This window comes from Vombatus ursinus, unplaced genomic scaffold (genome assembly GCF_900497805.2).
Source record: "Vombatus ursinus unplaced genomic scaffold, bare-nosed wombat genome assembly UNPS02014810.1, whole genome shotgun sequence".
NCBI classification, from domain to species: Eukaryota; Metazoa; Chordata; class Mammalia; order Diprotodontia; family Vombatidae; genus Vombatus; species Vombatus ursinus.
The window spans coordinates 44,607,456-44,626,310 of NW_020954588.1; the positions used below are offsets into that span (position 1 = coordinate 44,607,456).

An 18,855-nucleotide genomic window follows, 5' to 3' on the forward strand; every position below is an offset into this window, starting at 1 on the left:
TTCTGGTTTATCTAACCTAGGCATCATTGACAGGATACTTCTGTAATCCACCAGTTAGTTCTCGTTTCCTCTCTATGGGTGCTATCTCCACTGATGCAGACAGTTATCCCTGCATGCCTTAGTAGGTAATAACAAATTACTGACATTTATTTAGTGTTTGAACATTCACAAAGCACTTTGCATGTATGATGCAGTGGCTGACAGCAGTGACCTTGGATTCAGGAAGACCTGGGGCTGAGTCTTGCCTCAGATTCTTACTAGTTTTGTGACCCTGGGCAAATCACTAAACTTATTTCTGCCTCAGTTTCTTCACTTGTAAATAATTATATTAGCTGATAATAGTAATACTTGTCTTCTGGGGTTGCTATAAAGATAAAATGAGATGCCTTATCATAGGACTTTGTAAACCCTAAAGTGCTATGTTATTTTATATGAGGCTCATAATAACTCAGTGAGGCAGATATTATTGATATTATCCCTATTTTCCAGATGAGGACTGAAGTTTCCTGTTCTGCCCATGGTCACACAGGTAGTTATTGTTGGAGTTCGGATATGATCCTGGGTCTCTCCTGACTCCAGGTCCGAGCATTTTCCCATAATACTCTCTAGCTTCTCGGGTTCTTATGGTCAAGAAAGTTTGTCATCTGGTGACCAACCCTTCCTAATGTAGGCTTACCCTTGGACAGTGGGTGTCCAGTCTGTTGCTGAAACTTCAGGTCTTTCCACCTTTATTTCTTCCTTCTGTAGGAAATCTTTCCTGGTCCCCCCGGCCACTAGTGCCATCCCCTTTCAGATTGCCTTCCATCTGTACTGTATATATCTCATATGTACCTGACATGTCCTCCTTGTCACACAATGTATGCTCCTGTAGGGCAGGAAGTGTGTGTGTCTTTGGGGCCTTTCTTTGTATTTCCAGCCCTTAGCCCAGTGTCTGACACGGAACAAGCACTTAATAAATGCTTATTGACTGCTTGGTAAGACTTGTGCACTGCCGATGTAGCTTTCTAGAATCTACTATGAGGCATCCCAGCTGGGCTCTCCTGGAGGACCACGTTATTCTTCCTAAAGTATTACCTTCATCATGTCACTTCCCTGCTCTGAACCCTCCTATGGCTCCCCATTGCCTGCAGGCTGAAGGTCAAGCTTCTCACCCTGATAATCAAGACCCTCTATAGTCTGACTTTTACTCTACTTGTCCAGCCTTATTTCCCATGACTCCTCTTCATCTGCCCTCAGCTCTACTTAGGCTAATTCAATAAGCATTTATTAAACATAAAGCACGACACGTTCTTTTCTGACTACATGCCCTTCCTCGTGCTGTTACCTTTCCCCTAGAAGGTCCTTCCCATTCTTCTCCACTTACCTAAAAGCTTATTCTTTGGGCCAAGCTCAAGTTTCCTTCCCAACATGAAGCCATCCTTGACCATTCTGGCCCAAATAGAGGAAACATGGCTGAAGTGGAAAAAAAAAACTGAACTTGTAATTTGAGGGAAGGAAAAAGAAGAGAAGGGAACACACATTTATATAGTGCCTACTGTATGCCAGGAATTGTGCTAAGTGTTTTTTTCCCCCAATATCATTTCATTTGATCCTCACAGTAACCCTGCAAAGTAGGTGCTTTTACTATCCTCATTTTATATGTAAGGAAATAGGCTGAAGAATATAAAGTGACTCGCCCAATGTCACACAGCTAGTTAGTATCTGAGGATAAATTTGAACTCAGATCTTCCTGAATCCAGGCCCAGGACTCTATTTACTGTGTCACCAGCTGTCTCGAATTGGAGGATGTCGGTTCAAATCCTGGCCCTCCTACTTACTACCTGTGTCACCCCGGGCAAGTCCCTTGACTTCCTAAGGCCTCACTTTTGTATTATGTAACACACTGGTATGTGTAGGGGTTGAACTATAAATGATCTCTCAGGTTCTTTCCAGCCCTAAATCTAATATCTAATATTCAGCCCTTAGTACGGTACTAGCATCCTTGAGAGTAGAGGCTCTGTCTTCTATTTCTTTGTACATCCCTCACTATCTTTCAGAGGACCTTGCACATGGCAGACCATTGTCTCTAGTAGAATGTAAGCTCTTTGAGGGCAGGGAGCATGTTATTGTTCTATTTGTAGCCCCAGCTGCCAGTACAGTTCCAGCCACATAGTAGGTGTTCAATAAAATGCTTGTTGAATTGAATGATAAATGCTCAATAACCATGCTTGCTTCCTGGGATGCCTAGTAGAAACTCTATGAATTAATTTTTAAGAGTCAGTGAATAAGTATTTATTAAGCACCTACTATGTACTGGGCACTGTGTTAAGTGCTGAGGATATAGTGATGGATTAGTTCTAGTCTATGCATACTCCTTTGTATGATAAGGAGATAGATGATCTCAAAGGACCCGTCCAAGCTCTAATATTCTATAGTTCCTGTACACTTTCTTTCTCTCCTGATGCTTCTTCTAATCAAGGGTACAAAGACAATCTAAGATGATGGCTGCCCTGCAGAGGAATCTGGCCTATGACCTTGGTCTCTTTTGAACCAAGCCCTATCCAACTGAGTTAAGAAGTCTAGACCCGCCCAATGTGGAAATATGGTTTGTGTGATTTCATGTGTATAATGGGTATCATATTTCTTGTCTGCTCAATGGGTGGGGGAGGGAAAGGTGGGAGGGAGAGAATTCAAAACTGAAAAAACAAGCAAACAAACCTATATTAGGTAATAGGTCTCTTCGTTTCTAGTCCAGTCTCCTATCCGATATGCCTTATTCTTTTTCAATTCCATGTGCAAACACTGCAAATTAAAATTGTTGATTTAAAAATGGTTTATTCTCTGTGATTCAAAACAAAGTATTTTTGGAAGTCTTATTAATTTTAGAAACTTACACAGTCAACAAGCACTTATTAATCAATTCCTATGTGCCAGTCACTGTGCTAATCACTAGAATTACAAAAGAAAGACAAAAAAGTCCCTGCCCTCAAGTAACCTTTCTACATTCTAATATTCTGATATTCATGTTACTATATATATGCAAGATGTATATGGTGTAAAGGGAAAGCCATCTTCAACATGCCTTTGCATGATCCATCTCAAAACAAAGATGGTTCTGTGACATTAAATAACTTTGACTTTGGTATTACTGGTTTTGGGGTAATAAACAACTTCTGAATAAGAAAAAAAAATTCAAGCTAGGTTTATTTTAATTTGTAAGACTTTCAATTATGACTATGAAACTAAATTTTAGAGGTATTAAAATAAGACACCTTTTAAAACTTGCTGTTTTAAAATTAAGAAAACTTTGGCAGAGCTTGTTTGGGATGAATATAAATTGAAATGACGAATGCAAGTCAACATGAGTCTCCTAACAGAAAGCATGATGTTGTTACATAGAACAAAGGAGAGCTTTGGGAAAGCATCATCGTGATGGGTTTATTTTCCTTGAAGCTTGAGTTTGCTTCCATGACCTGACGTGGGGCCAGATGACACGTTTCTTTAACAGTTCAGTTTCCACAGGTCCCTGGATCCAAGTTGTCTTTCAGTTCCTGGTGCCATTGGTTGCCAGGCCAGTGTGTTGTGGCACCAAGATTCCTAGGAGCCGTTATATGCCTGAACCAGTTGTCTTTTAATTCTTGGCACCTTTGGCTGCCAATCCAGTGTCTTGTTGGACGTTGAGATGTCTAGTAGGTGTCATGTGCCTTGTTGAGTAGGGGCTAAATATATCCTCATCTTCTTTGCAGTTGAAAGATGCATGAGCGTGATGCAGTCTGGGACCCAGATGATCAAGCTGAAGCGTGGGAGCAAAGGCCTCGTGCGGCTCTTTTACCTGGATGAGCGCCGCGCCCGGCTGCGTTGGCGGCCCTCCCGGAAAAGCGAGAAGGCAAAAAGTAACGTGGCCTTTTCAGTTCATCTCCTACCTGGGGACAGCAGTAGTTTAGTGATTCCTCAGTTTTTTGGGGGCTATGGACCTCTTTGGCAGCCTAGTAAAGGCTATTGACTTTTGCAGGGTTTTAAAGACATAAAGTCAAATGCCCAGCATCACCCAGGAAACCAATTGTATTGGAAATAACATTTATCAAAATGTAGTGAAAAGCCCATGTCCGCAGACCCACAGGTCAAGACTCTCTAGAACAAAGAAATCATGCTAGATGATATTTTTCCCAACTTCAGATCTTACTGATGGGAGTGGGCAGAAAGAATTGGTCACTACCCTTGGCAGACAAGAGGTTGATTTTTAAAAATGCCCCATAAACATCGCAGGAATGCCCGAAGTGTGAATTTTGTTAGTTTTCTTTTGTTGTTGTTATCCAGCAAACATTTTTGATGTTAAGATGCATGATATGTGACCTTTGGATTTATGGAAAAATTGACCAGTGGAAAATAATAGGTTATTCGATTGCCCCCTTTGGCTCTGGGATAGGTAGGCTGGTAATAAGAAGAAAGAACAATAATGATAAGTGTATGGGTGGAGAAATTAGGAGAAACATGTGCACACAAACCTAATTGATTCGGCAAAAAAAAAACAAAACAAAACAGAATGTGAAATTGGAAATTTGCTGAATGATGCCGCAGAGTTTGATGGAAGAGAAATAATGTTGTCGGGGCTGTGGTTTTTGTTTGTTTTGTTTTTAGGTCATGCCTCAAATTACTTTCCAGACTGACAGAAAAGTCCAGAATCAAGCTTTTTGTTTTATAGTTTGCCCTTTTCTAGTTTCTGCAGTACCACAGTGATCACCTAAAAGGCCCTAGGGACTTGATTAATAGAGAGCAGGAGTTCTTAACCTGGTATCCACGGTCTGCCAAAGAATCTGTGGATACATTTCAGGAGGTCTGTGAACTTAGATGAGGAAAAAATAGATCTTTATCCTTATTGACTTCCAACTGAAATTTAGTACTTTCTTCACTTATGAATGTGAATAACAAAACGTTCTCTGAGAAGAGGTCATAGGCTTCCGGAGGCTGACAGAGGGGTCTGTGACCCCCAGAAAGGTTAAGAACCCCTGAGAAACTAGCAATTAAGAACTGGCCTAAATACAATATTTCATTGAGAAAATTCCTTCTAAATTGCTACCTGCACTTCTATATACCTCAGATTTTCATGGAGAAACTCTTTCTGAAAGCTGAGTCTTAAGCGGCTCTCCTCAGTTTTTCGGTTAGCTTTAGTCTTCTGAGTTGAGGCAAGGTGTGTAGTAGATAATGTACAGGGTCAGGAGAAAGTCCTGGGTTCAGATCCTACCTTGAACATTTCTCAGTTCTAGTGTGCCTCTGGGCAGCCTCTGACTTAACTTCTTGGAGTCTTAGGCAGCTCCCTTGGACTTATCTACCAAATCATAGATGAGTTTTGATGGGGAAAGTCCCAATGAATGCTCCCCTGCCTCAGACACTTACTAGATGGGTGATGCTGGACAAGTCACCTTACCTCTCTGGGTCTCAGTTTCCCCATCTGTAACATGAAGGGCTTTGCCTCAGTGGGCTCTGATGTCACTTCCACTTCTAAATCTCTGCTCCTATGATGACCAAAGGTCACATGTATAAGGGGATGAGAGAATTTGTGTGCTTCCCATGCTTTTGCCTTTTGTGAGCCCACCGAGTTTAATTTTGATCACCTATAAACTCAGGGAATAATCGATCAGATTATGTTTCTGCTGTAAGCATGAATTCAATAGACATTTTTTGCACTCCTACTGTGTGAAGGGACTGTTTAATGCTCCCACACAATGGTGGCTTGCTGTTCCTGGGAGGAATTCTCTGGGCATCACAGAAGGAACCCCAGAAGTCATGGAGCCCAACTCCCTCATTTAGAGACGAGGAAACTGAGGCCCAGACGCATTCACGAAGATAGTTGGTGTCACCTGCTGGCTTCCAACCAGCTCATCTGACTCCAAAGTCCATGCACTTGTCATTTAACAGTCTTAGTCATAGAAACCAAATTAGAAGCTCTTTGAAAGCAGTGACTGAACCTCAGCGCTAACCTAGCACACAGCTGTATACACAGAAGGAGCTTCATAAATGCATGCTGGGTGAATGAACTCTCCCAAAACTGGAAGGGCAGGCTGTAGAAGGCCAACGTCTCCTCTTGGTTTGATTCCTCCTTCCCCCTTCGAATATCCTACAGGTAGCTAGTGTATTTGCTGTAGCAGCCTGAGGTTGCAGATAGAGAATTGGCCTTGAAATTAGGGAGAATAACAGCAAGATCGTTCGATGATGAATTGTGAGTGACTTAGCTCTTCTCAGCAATACAGTGATCCAAGACAATCCCAAAGGACTCATGATGAAGCACGCTATCTGCCTCTAGAGAAAGAACTGACATTGACTGAAGACAGACTGAATCATGCTATTTTTCACCTTTTTTCATTCATTCAAATCTTCTTGTGCAAAAATGACCAAAATGGAAATGTTTTACATTAAAAAAAATTTAGGAAGACCTGGGTTCTGGTCCTGTCTCTGACCTACGTTTACTGTGCACAAGTCACTTACTTTCTCAGGGCCTCCCTTAACTCTAAAACTGTAAGCTGCAGAGAAGGCACTGCCCTGCATTGGCAGAGGGAGGTCCCTATGCCAGTGAAAGCACAAGTACAGTGTCTATTCCATGTGGTATGCTTACGGTATTTCCCAATTGCCTTTTTACTGACTTGATTTCCCCTGGTGGTAGTGAGGCCTTGTGTGGTTTACGAGGAGTGTTCTACTGCCCAGCTTTGGTTTGCAATGAATGGGGCCTCTCTCAGGCGTGCCTTAGAGTACCTGCTTCTCCTGGGAGGCCTCTCTTAGGACGGGGCAGTGCTGGCATTTTATTTGCTCCCGTCTGGCTCTGGCCCAGATACAGTGGCCCTTCCCATGCTCCTTGATCTCTACATGTATCCTCACTAGTGCTTTGTCTCTGAATCCTCTTTCCTTCGCAGTAATTATCGATTCGATTTACAAAGTCACCGAGGGCCGGCAATCCGAGATCTTCCACCGACAGGCTGAAGGGAACTTTGACCCGAGCTGCTGTTTCACCATCTACCATGGAAACCACATGGAGTCACTGGATCTCATCACTTCCAACCCCGAGGAGGCGAGGACGTGGATCACTGGCTTGAAGTACCTGATGGCTGGAATCAGTGATGAAGACTCTCTTGCCAAACGAAGGAGAACCCACGACCAATATCCTTTGCTGAGATCTCAGCTCCTGATGTGTGTGTGTGTGTGTGGGGCGGGGGGAGGTGGCACAGTGGAGTGATAAAGACTTGGGTTTGAGTCCTTCCCTGGGACCCTGGGCAAGTCAACCTCTCAGTGCTCTAGGCCAGTGCTGTGGATCTCAAATAGAAAAGCATCCCTGCAGCTGCTTATTGACCTAGAAAACCACAAATTAACATTATCTATGTTGTACTGTATATTTATTTTATTAAACATTTCCTCTGGTTCTGGCCAAATTCTAGGCAACTCTCCAAGACTCTCTTATAGAGCAGAGACCAACCTTTTTTTTTAATTGATTATTTTTAGGGGGAGGGGGAAATATTTTATAATTTATATATAAAATCTCAGTAAGAAGCCATGTAAAATGACAGGACTATCCATTTTACATAACAATGAAATATTAATTAAATAAATTATATATAAAACAGTATAATCATACATTATAATTATATATTATAATAAATATATTCACATAGTTTAATGAATATATAATTATATAATATATAATCATAATAAAATAAAAATAAATAAATAAGTGAATGAATGAATGAATGAATGAATAAATAAATAAATGTGAATTTCAACCTTCTTTGGTAAAAGAGATTTTCTCACCTTGGTCTTTCCATAGCAATGAAATTACAGGTCTAGTCCCCACCCCCATCTTTAAAACTTTGGTTCTAATGTGCATCCATTACTTTGTGAAGACTTGACCCACCTTGTTTTCTTAGTTTTGAGGCTCAAAATGGACCTTCCCTCTCTCTACTGTCATGTCTCTATGTCCCCCTTGGCCCTTGGCACCATCAACATAGAAGCTGTGGAGGCTTCAGGCTGCCTGGGCTCTGACAAACTCCTTCCTTCACCCATGAATGTTGGTTTCAGGGGAGCCAGAGTTTAGCTCACCTTCCTTCCACGCCGCCCTCTTGGCCAAGAGTGAGGAACCTCTCGTAGATGTTTTTGTCTTCAGAAGAAGCTTTCAATCATCTCCTTCTAAAGCAGTGCACTGACCTCCAGAAACTCTTTTTTTCCCCTTTCTTTGACTAGTTTCTTCCCTTGGCTATGGAATGAACCCTGGACAGAGTGACAGTACAGGGGATGTCAGATTGTCGTGGGTTTGATAACAATACTAGTTATTCAGAAGTGATTTTAAGATGTTCAAGGCCCTTTCCATAGCACCTTAGATCTAGAGCTGTGCCCTTAGAGCTCATTTAGCACAACCTCCTCATTTTACGGATGAGGAAACTGAGGTCCGGGAAGTGAAGCAATTTGCCCAATTGCTTACAGGTAGCAAATGGCTGAGATTGTAGGATTCTAGAACTGAAAGGAACCTCAGGACTAGTCCTCATTTTGGAGGTAAGCAAACTGAACCCAGAAGGTTTAAGGACTTGCTTGTGATTGCACAGTTAAATTACGGAGGCCAGCTTCAAATCTAGGTCTGCTCAAATCTAAGGCCCACCTTCTGTTGCTGATAGATATATAAGATTGGACTTAGTGATGAAGCTACTCAGAGCTGTAGCAAAAGCCCTGGACTTTTGTCAGGAGATCTGGGTGGGAATCCTGCCTCTGACACTTCCCAGCTCCTTGACCATGGGCAAGTCAGTCGGCCTCAGTTTCATCAGCTAGAGCATAGACTTCTCAGCTCACGAGACTCTTGGGTGGAAATTGCCTTGTAAACTCCAAAGCGCTAAGTAAATGTGAGTCGGTCATTAATGAGACCCCCCTTGCTCCATTAGAAAAGCTCAGCTTGTATCTGTGTCCTTAAATGGAGGGGATTCTTGTGGTTCTGTAGGCCTGTGACCCGCATAATCTACTAGCAGGGTTTGGAAGGCTCCTTTCCTTTGGGGATTAAAAACTAATGATACAAAGTAGCTAAAAAACACTGCCGTAGGCTGCCCTTCACTTAGGTGGACCTGTGCTCTTGCTGTCAGTAGGGTGTGTGTGTGAGTGTGTGTGTGTGTGTGTGTGTGTGTGTGTGTGTGTGTGCTGAGATACTTGTTGGGTAGGAAATGTGATGGATTTATATTGACCCATTTGAATGAAGAAGCATTTTTAGGATATTCAGCTGGGCACAGGGGTGCAGTGAACCCACTCTCACATGCAGATGTCGATGCATACATACATATATACATACATACTTTGTATCTTTTTTGTAACTATCTCAAATTTAGATACTCATCAGCAACAATAACAATTGCTAACATCCATTTGATGCTTAAAGGTTTGCATCGTGCTTTACATATATTATCTAAATTAAACCTGCCGTATCTAAGACACTATGCCAAGCATACAACAGGAGAAATGCAACAGTCCCTGACCTGAAGGAGATTACATTCTACCAGGGAAGACAACATATCTGTTTGTGTTTGTATTTGCCTGCGTGGCAGGTGCATGGAGGGTACTTAATACGTGCTAATTGGTTGCTTTGAAACGTAGCAACAAATGCTTCCCTGCCTCCTTAGAAGCCAACTGCCCCCCCCCCCCCCAATCCCGCGGCCGATAAAATGGCATCTTTTCTGGGGCAAATCCCTTGCACTTCTTCCAGGATTCGACCCATGCATTATATAGGTTGTTTTGTTTTTGCTTTTGCTTTTGCTTTCTGCCTCTTACCCCCTGCAGCTTTGAAGTTTTATTTCAGGGAAATGTTTCCTCACCTTGGATGGCTAGGGAGGAAGACATCCCAAGTTATCAGGGCATTTCCTGACACATTAACTCACTATCCTTGAAGTGGCTACACATCACACGTACCTCCATTTATTATATTCATGAACAGTTTTTAGAAGCTGCTCAAATTTGTTTGTGTCTCTCTTCTGGGGAATGGCAGCTTGCCATGTTTATATTAACAAGGTTGGCAGATTAGGAGCTGCAGCATAAAATAACTCTGAAAAAAAATACCGGCTAGAAAGACACCATAGCCCCACTAGTCACCGAGAGATAATCTCGCTTGAAATTTGATAGTTGCCTGTGCTATCAGAGGAGAGAGGAGATAGGTAAAGGAATTAGTTCGAATAACCTAGACAGGGAAAGCAAAGATCTGCTGAAGTCATGGTCTGGTAAAAAAGGGAATCCTTCTGATAACATATAGATCTGCGGAGTTTAGCATAGGCCATCGTGACTCTATGAAATCCTTGACTGGACATACAGATAATTACATTAACTGAAGAGAATATAGGTTCTTTCGTTATTTATGGATTTCACTTAAGACTAAGAATTTCAATGATGAATAGATGTTGAACATAGATAATAAATCTTACATGGTAAAAAAAAAAAGTCTCTTTAGTTTAAAATGTAATACAGCGCCTCCATGTAAGCACAGACATGTTGGACACTATATCCTTTGCTGAAGAAAAAAAATGAATAATAGGAATAAATTCCTTGGTCTGGCATTTCAAAGCTCTATACATTCTGACTCCTACCTACTTTCTCAACCTTATTTCACTCTACCCATTTTAAAATACTCTATGTTCCAGCTAATCTGACTACTAATTATCCTCTGATCTCAGCCTGTCTATTACTTGTGTGAGTCATGTGGACTGTCCCTCACTCTTGGAGTGCGGTCTCCCCAATCTCTCTACTTACTGATATCCTTCTCTCCTCCAAGCTCTGCCTCAGAGGCCACCTATTTCATGAAGCCTTGTTTTCTTGATGAGCCCAGATGAAAGTTATTTTCCCCAGTGACAGCTAGGTGGTGCCAGAGTGCATAAAGTACTGAACCTGGAGTCAGGAAGACCAGAGTTCAAATTCAGCCTTTGGTATTTACTAGTTGTGTGACCCTAGGCAAATGGCTTAACCTCTATCTACCTCAGTTTCCTCATCTCTAAAATGGGAATGATAATAATAGCACCTACTTCTCAGGGTTGTTATGATGATAAAGTGAGACAATAGTTAAAAAGCACTACATAAATGGGATAGCTAGGTGGTACGGTGGATAGAGTGTAGGGCCTGGAGTCAGGAAGATTTATCTTCATGAGTTCAAATCTGGCCTCAGATATTAGTTGTGTGAACCTGGGCAAGTCACTCCATTCTGCATCAGTTTTCTCATTTGTAAAATGAGCTGGAGAAGGAAATGACTAACTTTTCCAGTATCTTTGTCAAGAAAATCCCAAATGGGGTCATGAAGAGACAGAACTGAAAGCAATTGAACAGCAATAAAAACTACATAAATGCGTAAGCTATTATCACTCTCCCTTATCATAATTTTTTTCTAGAGTTTTTTTTTTTTTGAACTTTTCTTTTTCCTGACTGGGTTCTGAGCTCCCAATGTCCAGTAACTATGTTGATATTTTTCGTTTTTGTATCATTAGCACCCAGTCATGCCTTGCATATAGTAAGCACTTGACAAATGTTAGTTGAATTGTGTTCCATACTGTGTTGAATTAGAGACTCCTTTGATATCTTATACTCCCACTGTGTTTTTAACATCACTTCCAAGTTTCTGGCTAGAAAATCTATCTGTTCTTTATTCATCTTAACCCTTCTCCATTTCATGTAACCAGAAGAATTGTTTTCTTTTTTGATTTTCTGGGCATATTAAATATGAATAATTTACTCAGTATTTCCTTGTAAAGGTCCATGTCTTCCTTAATCATGAAGAACAGCTTTAAGATGTCAGAATACTTGACTTGCAATTGATTCTTCTAATGTCTATGATATTGCTAGAGGGAAGAATTATGTGTGTGTGTGTGTGTGTGTGTGTGTGTGTGTGTGTGTGTGTTTAAACCAAATCTTTATGTTTAGAGATCACAGTATCATGATGAGCTGGAAGGGATGGGTTAAAATCTTTCAGTCCAAACCTCCTCACTTTCTAGGTAAGGAAACTGAGGCCCAGAAAATTAGTAAGTGAATTGCCCAGAGTCACACTGGTAGTAAATAGCAGGGTTGGGATTCAAATCCAGGAATCTTTTCACTATGGCAAGAACAGAGAAAACAGTGAGGTCCAGAAAATGTGTAGCTCGGAGGAGAAGGGAAACTGACCAAAGTTCTTGGCCTCCTCGGTCCTTTCCTGCTTTTGATTTAGAATCTTAATGTTATTCAAAAAGGGCTGCATTCCTGACAAAGAGCCTGATCCTAACTTTAAAAAATATTGAAATGACTGCATATACCACAATTCACTAAGACTTGATCACCTGTAAGTCATGTCCCTGAGCTCTAAATATATAAAACATTTAAAAGGTAGTCTCATCAATTTAGTTTAATTCATTTATCATGTATTTATTATTTGAATTTAATTCACTTATCATGTATTTAATTTGGGGCAGCTAGGTGGCACAGTGGATAGAATGTCGGGCCTGGAGTAAGGAGGACATGAGTTCAAATATGACCTCATACACTTCCTAGCTGTGTGGCCCTGGGCAAGTCCCTTAATCCTGTTTGCCTCAGTTTTCTCATCTGTCAAATCAACTGGAGAAGGAAATAGCAAACCACTCCAGTATCTTTGATAAGTAAACTCTAAATGGGGTCATGAAGAGTCAGATATGACTGAAACAAGTGAACGATAACATTTTTTATTTAATTATCATTTATTTATGAGATCCTTGGGAGACAGGCTTCCATGTGAGAAATGTAGTGTGAGGCTATTAGGAACCTTAGGGAGAAGTTATGCCTGAAGCCCAGGTGCTGGAGAGACCACTGGGTGGGCGGTCGTGCCTGAGGAAGGAACCAGAGAGGAAGGGAGCTTGGAGCAACATGAAAGCACAGAGAGAGGGTGCTTGAGGCTGGGAGCGGGGAGCCTGGATTCTTCAACTCCAGGGCAGTCAAAAAAATGAACTGGGTGATTCGTCACCAGCTGCCTACTGCAGATGTCATAAGTAATAACGTGAGTGTGGTTGGCAGAGTTGCGGAGTGTGAATTGGATTGCTGGAGGAAGAGCAAAGGGGATTCAAAGACTGTACGGGCTTCTCTTTCTCTTTGGGAAGTTTGGAGGAATATTTCCTTGACCTTTGTGCCTCACGTGGGTGAAACAGACCTTTGAGGAGGCTGACAAGAATGGGGACGGCTTATTGAACATTGAAGAAATCCACCAACTGATGCATAAACTCAATGTGAACCTGCCTCGCAGAAAAGTCCGGCAGATGTTTCAGGTAAGCCATGGCCATAAAGATCAAGGCAAAAGGGAATTGGTGGGGAATTCCACGCAAGGCCCATGTCAGTGTATCCATGGAGATGATGGTGAATGAGTTGCACTCAGGAAGGATCTGGGTTCAAGTCCTGTCTCTGACATGTGTTGGCTGTGTGGCTTTAGACAAATCATTTAACCTCTTGGTGTCTCAAGAGATTTTCTAAGACTGTAAGTTACAGGGGAGTTGCCTATCTGCATTTCTGGAGGGCGTCCATCCCCCCACTAGGAATTCCCCTCACTGATGAAATCACAGGTATGGAATTTTCCCTCTCTCCTGCCCTCACCACCATAACAAATAATAGCAGAGAGATTTACTTTGTTGGAGAAACCTGAACACCTTTCCCTCTTCCTCTCCAGCAATATCACCTGTCACATAATGACTTCCATTTTTTTTTTAAATTGGCAATCCATGGAAGGGAAATTAATACAGTGGCCATGTCTCATTCTAAAATGCCCATTTTTATTCTGACATAATAAGATGTTGCTACTTGAGTCATAGAATCTGAGTTGGAGGAATCTCAGATGCTGTCTAGCTCAACCTATACCTGAATGAGAATCCCAGTCACAGCATACTTGAGAGGTGTTTATCAAACCTTGACTATGAGGGGAAACCTGCCACTTTGCCTTGGCTGCACATCCTGTTTCCGACCAGCTCTAGGAGCTAAGAAGGTCTTCCATCCTAAATCTGCCTCTCTGTGTCATCCACTCAAAGCTGCTAGCTTTGCCCTCCAAGGCCAAGCAGAAGAAACCTAAGCCTCTTCCGAACGACAGTTTTTCAAATACTTAGAGGCCACTACTTTCCATGTTCATTCATTTCACTTTTGGACAAGATTTCACTCACACCTGAAGGTTTTCAAATGTCTCATCAGTCAAGAAAGTAATAGAGCCTCTTGGCCTGGTACAGTCTTAATCAACAAGAGATAGGCTGCCCTGTGTTCTGGCTGCATTTGTGCGCTCTTGCTTGTATGTGGTCTTCATGTGCGAGCTCATATTTGGAGGGAAAGAGCCTTAGTAGAGACATAACCAGCAGACCCAATTTACAGGATTTGCAGAATTTCTTCCTTCCATTTATCAAGGGTACCCATGAATCAAATTCTTTTACAGGCTATTGGGCAAAAAATAACAGTTGTTGGTATTAATAAGTAGCCTCACATAGAGACTTTATGGAGAAGGAAGTCCTCCTCAAAGGGTTTATTTTTTTTATTGCATGATAAGCAAACCTTTTTTTTTTTTTTAAAGCCCAAACACTTTTAGAAATTCCATTTCAGTTGAGGACACTTCACAAAATCCACATTCTTCAAAACCATTTTCTGTATGCTCTGATTCATCTTTGTCCAGTGGGAAGGAGAATGAAGTGTTGTGCCTGGTTCAAATTCATACCAGGGAGGTGGGTGGGAGGGTTGCATAGGGCAATCCATCTGAAGCAGTTGTCGTTCTGGGAGAAAGGGTTTTGGGAGAAAGGGAGAAAGCCCTGTTTGCCTTGTATTCGTTATAGCTTGGACAGTAGTTTACTCAGATCAGAATGCAGAAAGGTCTCTCTTTTAAAAAAATAGTTAATTTATTTTTGGTTTTCAACATTCACTTTTGTAAGATTTTGAGTTCTAAATCCCCCCCCTTCCCCTCCCCAAGATAGCATACAATCTGATACCGTCTATACATGTATGATCATATTAAACATCTCCACATTGGTCATGTTGTGAAAGAAGAATCACAACAAAAGGCAAACCATGAGAAAGAGAAAACAAAAAATGACAAAAAAAAGGGAAAATAGTCTGCTTTGATCTGCATTTAGATTCCATAGTTCTTTGTCTGGATGTGGATAGCATTTTCATTATGAGTCTTTTGAAATTGTCTTAGTTCATTGCATTGCTCAGAAGAGCTAAGTCTAACAAAGTAGGTCATCACACAACATGGCTGTTACTGTGTACAGTTTTCTCCTGGTTCTGTTCACTTCACTCAGCATCAGATCATATAAGTCTTTCCAGGTTTTTCTGAAGTCTGCCTGCTCACCATTTCTTATGGACCAATAGCATTCCATTACATTCATACACTACAACTTGTTCAGTCATTGCCCAATGGATGGGCATCCCCTCAATTTCCAATTCTTAGCCACCACATAAAGAGCTGCTATAAATATTTTTGGGCACATGGGTCCTTTTGCCTTTTTATGATCTCTTTGGGATACAGACTTTTATGGTATTTCTGGATCAAAGAGTTTGCACAGTTTTTTTTATAGCCCTTTGGGCATAGTTCCAAATTGTTCTCCAGAATGGTTGGATCAGTTCACAACTCCACCAACAACACATTAGTGTTCCAATTTTCCCATATTTTCTCTGACATTTATCATTTTCCTATTTTGTCATGTTAGCCAATCTGATAGGTGTGGTGTGATACCTCAGAGTTGTTTTAATTTGCATTTCTCTAATCAATGGTGGTTTAGAGCATTTTTTTTTTCATATGACTATAGGTAGCTTTAATTTCTTCATCTGAAAGCTGCCTGTTCATATGCTTTGACCATTTGTCAGTTGGGGAATAACTTGTATTCTTATAGATTTGGCTGTAAAAATTGTTTCCCAACTTTCTGCTTCCCCTCTAATCTTGGTTGCATTGGCTTTGTTTGTGCAAAAACTGTAATGTGATCAAAATGATCCATTTTGCATTTCATAATGTTCTTTATCTCTTGTTTGGTCATAAATTCTTCCCTCTCTCTCTTAGGACAATGGCTCATCTGTATAGTGAGTTAAGGCTCTCTTATTTTTTGTCTTCCATACAAAACTACTGCTAATCTCGTAATAAATTTTTCTGTTTGAAAAATGAGAGACAAAGAGAAGATCATGACCTCCTCACCAAATGAGGAAACCAATGTGGTTTTCCACAAAGCACTGTGGACAAAGAGGACTCCAACCTTGTTTGTGGGGAGTGAGCGTTAAGATCCCGCAATCATGGGCTGCTAATAAAGGACTCCGCAACTTCCTCCCCATTTCCACCCCCTTCCATTTCAAATCTGTTTGTTGATCATGTTTCTTTCCTTTAGAAGCTGATGAAATAGAGGGGTCTTTTCAACCTTTGCTCCCAGGCTCAGCATGCTCTCTGTGATGTGTTTTGGCTCAGTCCCAACCTCAATCTGTCAAGGCAATCATGCCTCCTTGTGGGTCTGTTTCTCTTTCCCCCTTCCAGGAAGCCGACACTGATGAGAACCAGGGAACTCTGACGTTTGAAGAGTTCTGTGTTTTTTACAAAATGATGTCGCTGAGACGAGACCTCTACTTGCTGCTCTTGAACTACAGTGACAAGAAGGACCACTTAACCGTGGAAGAGCTGGCCCAGTTTCTGAAAGTGGAACAAAAGGTAAGAGCCTATGAGATGGACAAGTCGAGTGAGTTCTCATTTCTGCGTGGGAAAGCTGTTGCTAATGATGACAAAATGTTGCATTGGGAGGACAGTTCAGCTTCCAACATACACACACATGTGCACGTGTTTTATGTTGAAGATACTTAGAAAGATCTGGATTTTTTTTTTTAGTGTACATACTCTCTCTGGATCATAGCCACTCAAAACTTTCATGTGTCTCTCCATCTTCACCTTTATCTCTTTATGGCCTAGCACAGTGCCCAGTTGTTCAAGTACTTTCAGTCATGTCTGACTTTTCATGACCCTATTTAGGATTTTCTTGGCAGAGATATTGGAGAGGTTTGACATTTCCTTCTCCAACTTATTTTACAGAAGAGGAAACTGAGGCAAACAGAGTGAAGTGACTTGCCCAGTGCCTAAGGCCACATTTGAACTCATGAAGATGAGTCTTCCTAATTCCAAGCCTGACATTCTATCCACTGTGTCACCTAGCTGGAACAACGCCAAGAGAAGGCACTTAATAAATGCTTGTTAATTGATTGATTGATGCAATGGCAAAAGCACTGTGAAGAACTGGGCTCAAATTCTACCTCCGAATTGACTCCCTACATGGCCTAGCGCAATTCCTTAGCCTCCCTAGAATTTAGCTTCTTTAGCTCTAAAATGAGGGGTGGATTAGAACAGGCCTTCTTAAATTTTTTCTACTCCTGACCCCTTCAGCGCTTCTTAAACTGTGGGTCGGTTTAAGAAGTACTGGATTAGAGTACTCCCAAAGTCCCTTCTAGCTCCAGATGTGTAACTCTATGGTTTTATGAGTTTTGTGAATTTAAAAAAAACATCCCCACTGGTTGGCCAGTCTTCTGGTGAAGACCTTCCCCGTCCTTTATAAATGGGTCCTTGGATAGTGCAGTCCATCGACATGCCTGTAACTGACATCACTTTTAGCTTGTCAGGGCTTTCCATTCATTAATCCACTTACCCAGCAACATTTACTAATCACCCGTAATGTGCCAGACATTGCACTATGCCGTGGGAATAGAGACAAATATGAAACAATCCTTGCCTTCCAGAAGGGAACAACCCAAACACAGAAGCATAAATACAAATTATAGACCAAGTTGATACAGAGTAGATCTGTGGGGCAGAACTGATAGCTGGTGGTGTGGATCAGGGTGGGCTTCCTGTAGGAGATGGAGCTTGAACTAAGCCTTGAAGGGAGATAGGGTCCCCAAAGGCTGAAGTGAGGAGGGAGTGTATCCCAATTGCTTGAACTGTGTTGGTAAGACTTTGAAAGCTCAGTTGCCTCTCAGATATGATGTGAGGCATGTCATAGTAGAACATTAAGGATATCAGGGACTTCAGAAGCTTCAAGGAAAGGAATGGGAAATTGAATACTGGCCTTAAGACAGTGAGGGCATTTCTATGTGCTGAACATGTAGTGGGATACAGAAAGCACCCTCCCTCTGGAGTCCAAGGACCTTGGTTCAGATCCCACTTGACACTGTTTTTAATTAATATTATGTAGACTGAGTATGACTTTATTAAATTTCCTGGGTACTTTATTAGTGTAATAGAAAAAAAATCTATAAAACAGCGTTCCTAATTTTTTTTAGCTTTTGTGCTTTGTTATGGAATTATGAATTTGGTCAGACAGCGTAAAGACGCTTTTCTTTAGCTAATCTTGGACAAAATCACAATCATTCATTTTGGATTCAAGTTTGATTTATGTGGAACAACTGATAAATTTTCATTAGAAATCTTTCCTCTATCCTGAGTTTCTTTATTTTTTCTCTTTATTCCTTATCTCAGAAGGCTGTGGGTTGTCCTTAGCACAGCCCAAACCTGTTCTAAAATGAAAAATCCCCAGATAGTTGGGGAGTGTGGTATTTGAGCACCTTGGTAGAAATCAGCAATCAGGCTGACTCCTTTCCAATCTCCCCTGCCTGAGACTATCAAACATTTTTTATTACATTTTTAATATAATCTCGTACTTGTTCCTGGTATGAAGGCTAGTCATGAGCAACACGTCAAATGATGAGAGTGTGATTTGGGTGGGGTGAGGGGGTGGTGGCAGATTCTGCCATCCTTATGTTTATCAACAAGAGGAGAATGTATTTTGGAAGGACAGATTTCTTGCATCCCATTTCAAATTCTCATCTCAGTAAAGAAAGCTCGACTGCAGGGGGCACAGCCTTTTTCCCTTTATCTTTTATTTTTTCTTATTGTTATTA

At 41.3% G+C, this 18,855-nt stretch overlaps 1 protein-coding gene across 2 annotated transcripts in view; it reads left to right on the forward strand.

Annotated features, from left to right (window-relative positions):
- The window catches only part of PLCH1 (phospholipase C eta 1), a 204,145-nt gene that overhangs the window by 115,961 nt on the left and 69,329 nt on the right, over positions 1–18,855 (forward strand). The window contains exons 1-5 of one of the 2 annotated variants that reach the window (XM_027875945.1): positions 2,481–2,517; positions 3,726–3,872; positions 6,885–7,128; positions 13,106–13,235; positions 16,451–16,621. In XM_027875945.1, the coding sequence (XP_027731746.1) occupies positions 2,481–2,517; positions 3,726–3,872; positions 6,885–7,128; positions 13,106–13,235; positions 16,451–16,621 (729 nt within the window). Of the gene's footprint in view, positions 1–2,480; positions 2,518–3,725; positions 3,873–6,884; positions 7,129–13,105; positions 13,236–16,450; positions 16,622–18,855 lie in introns of those variants that run through there. The other variant, XM_027875944.1, reaches the window with a different exon arrangement.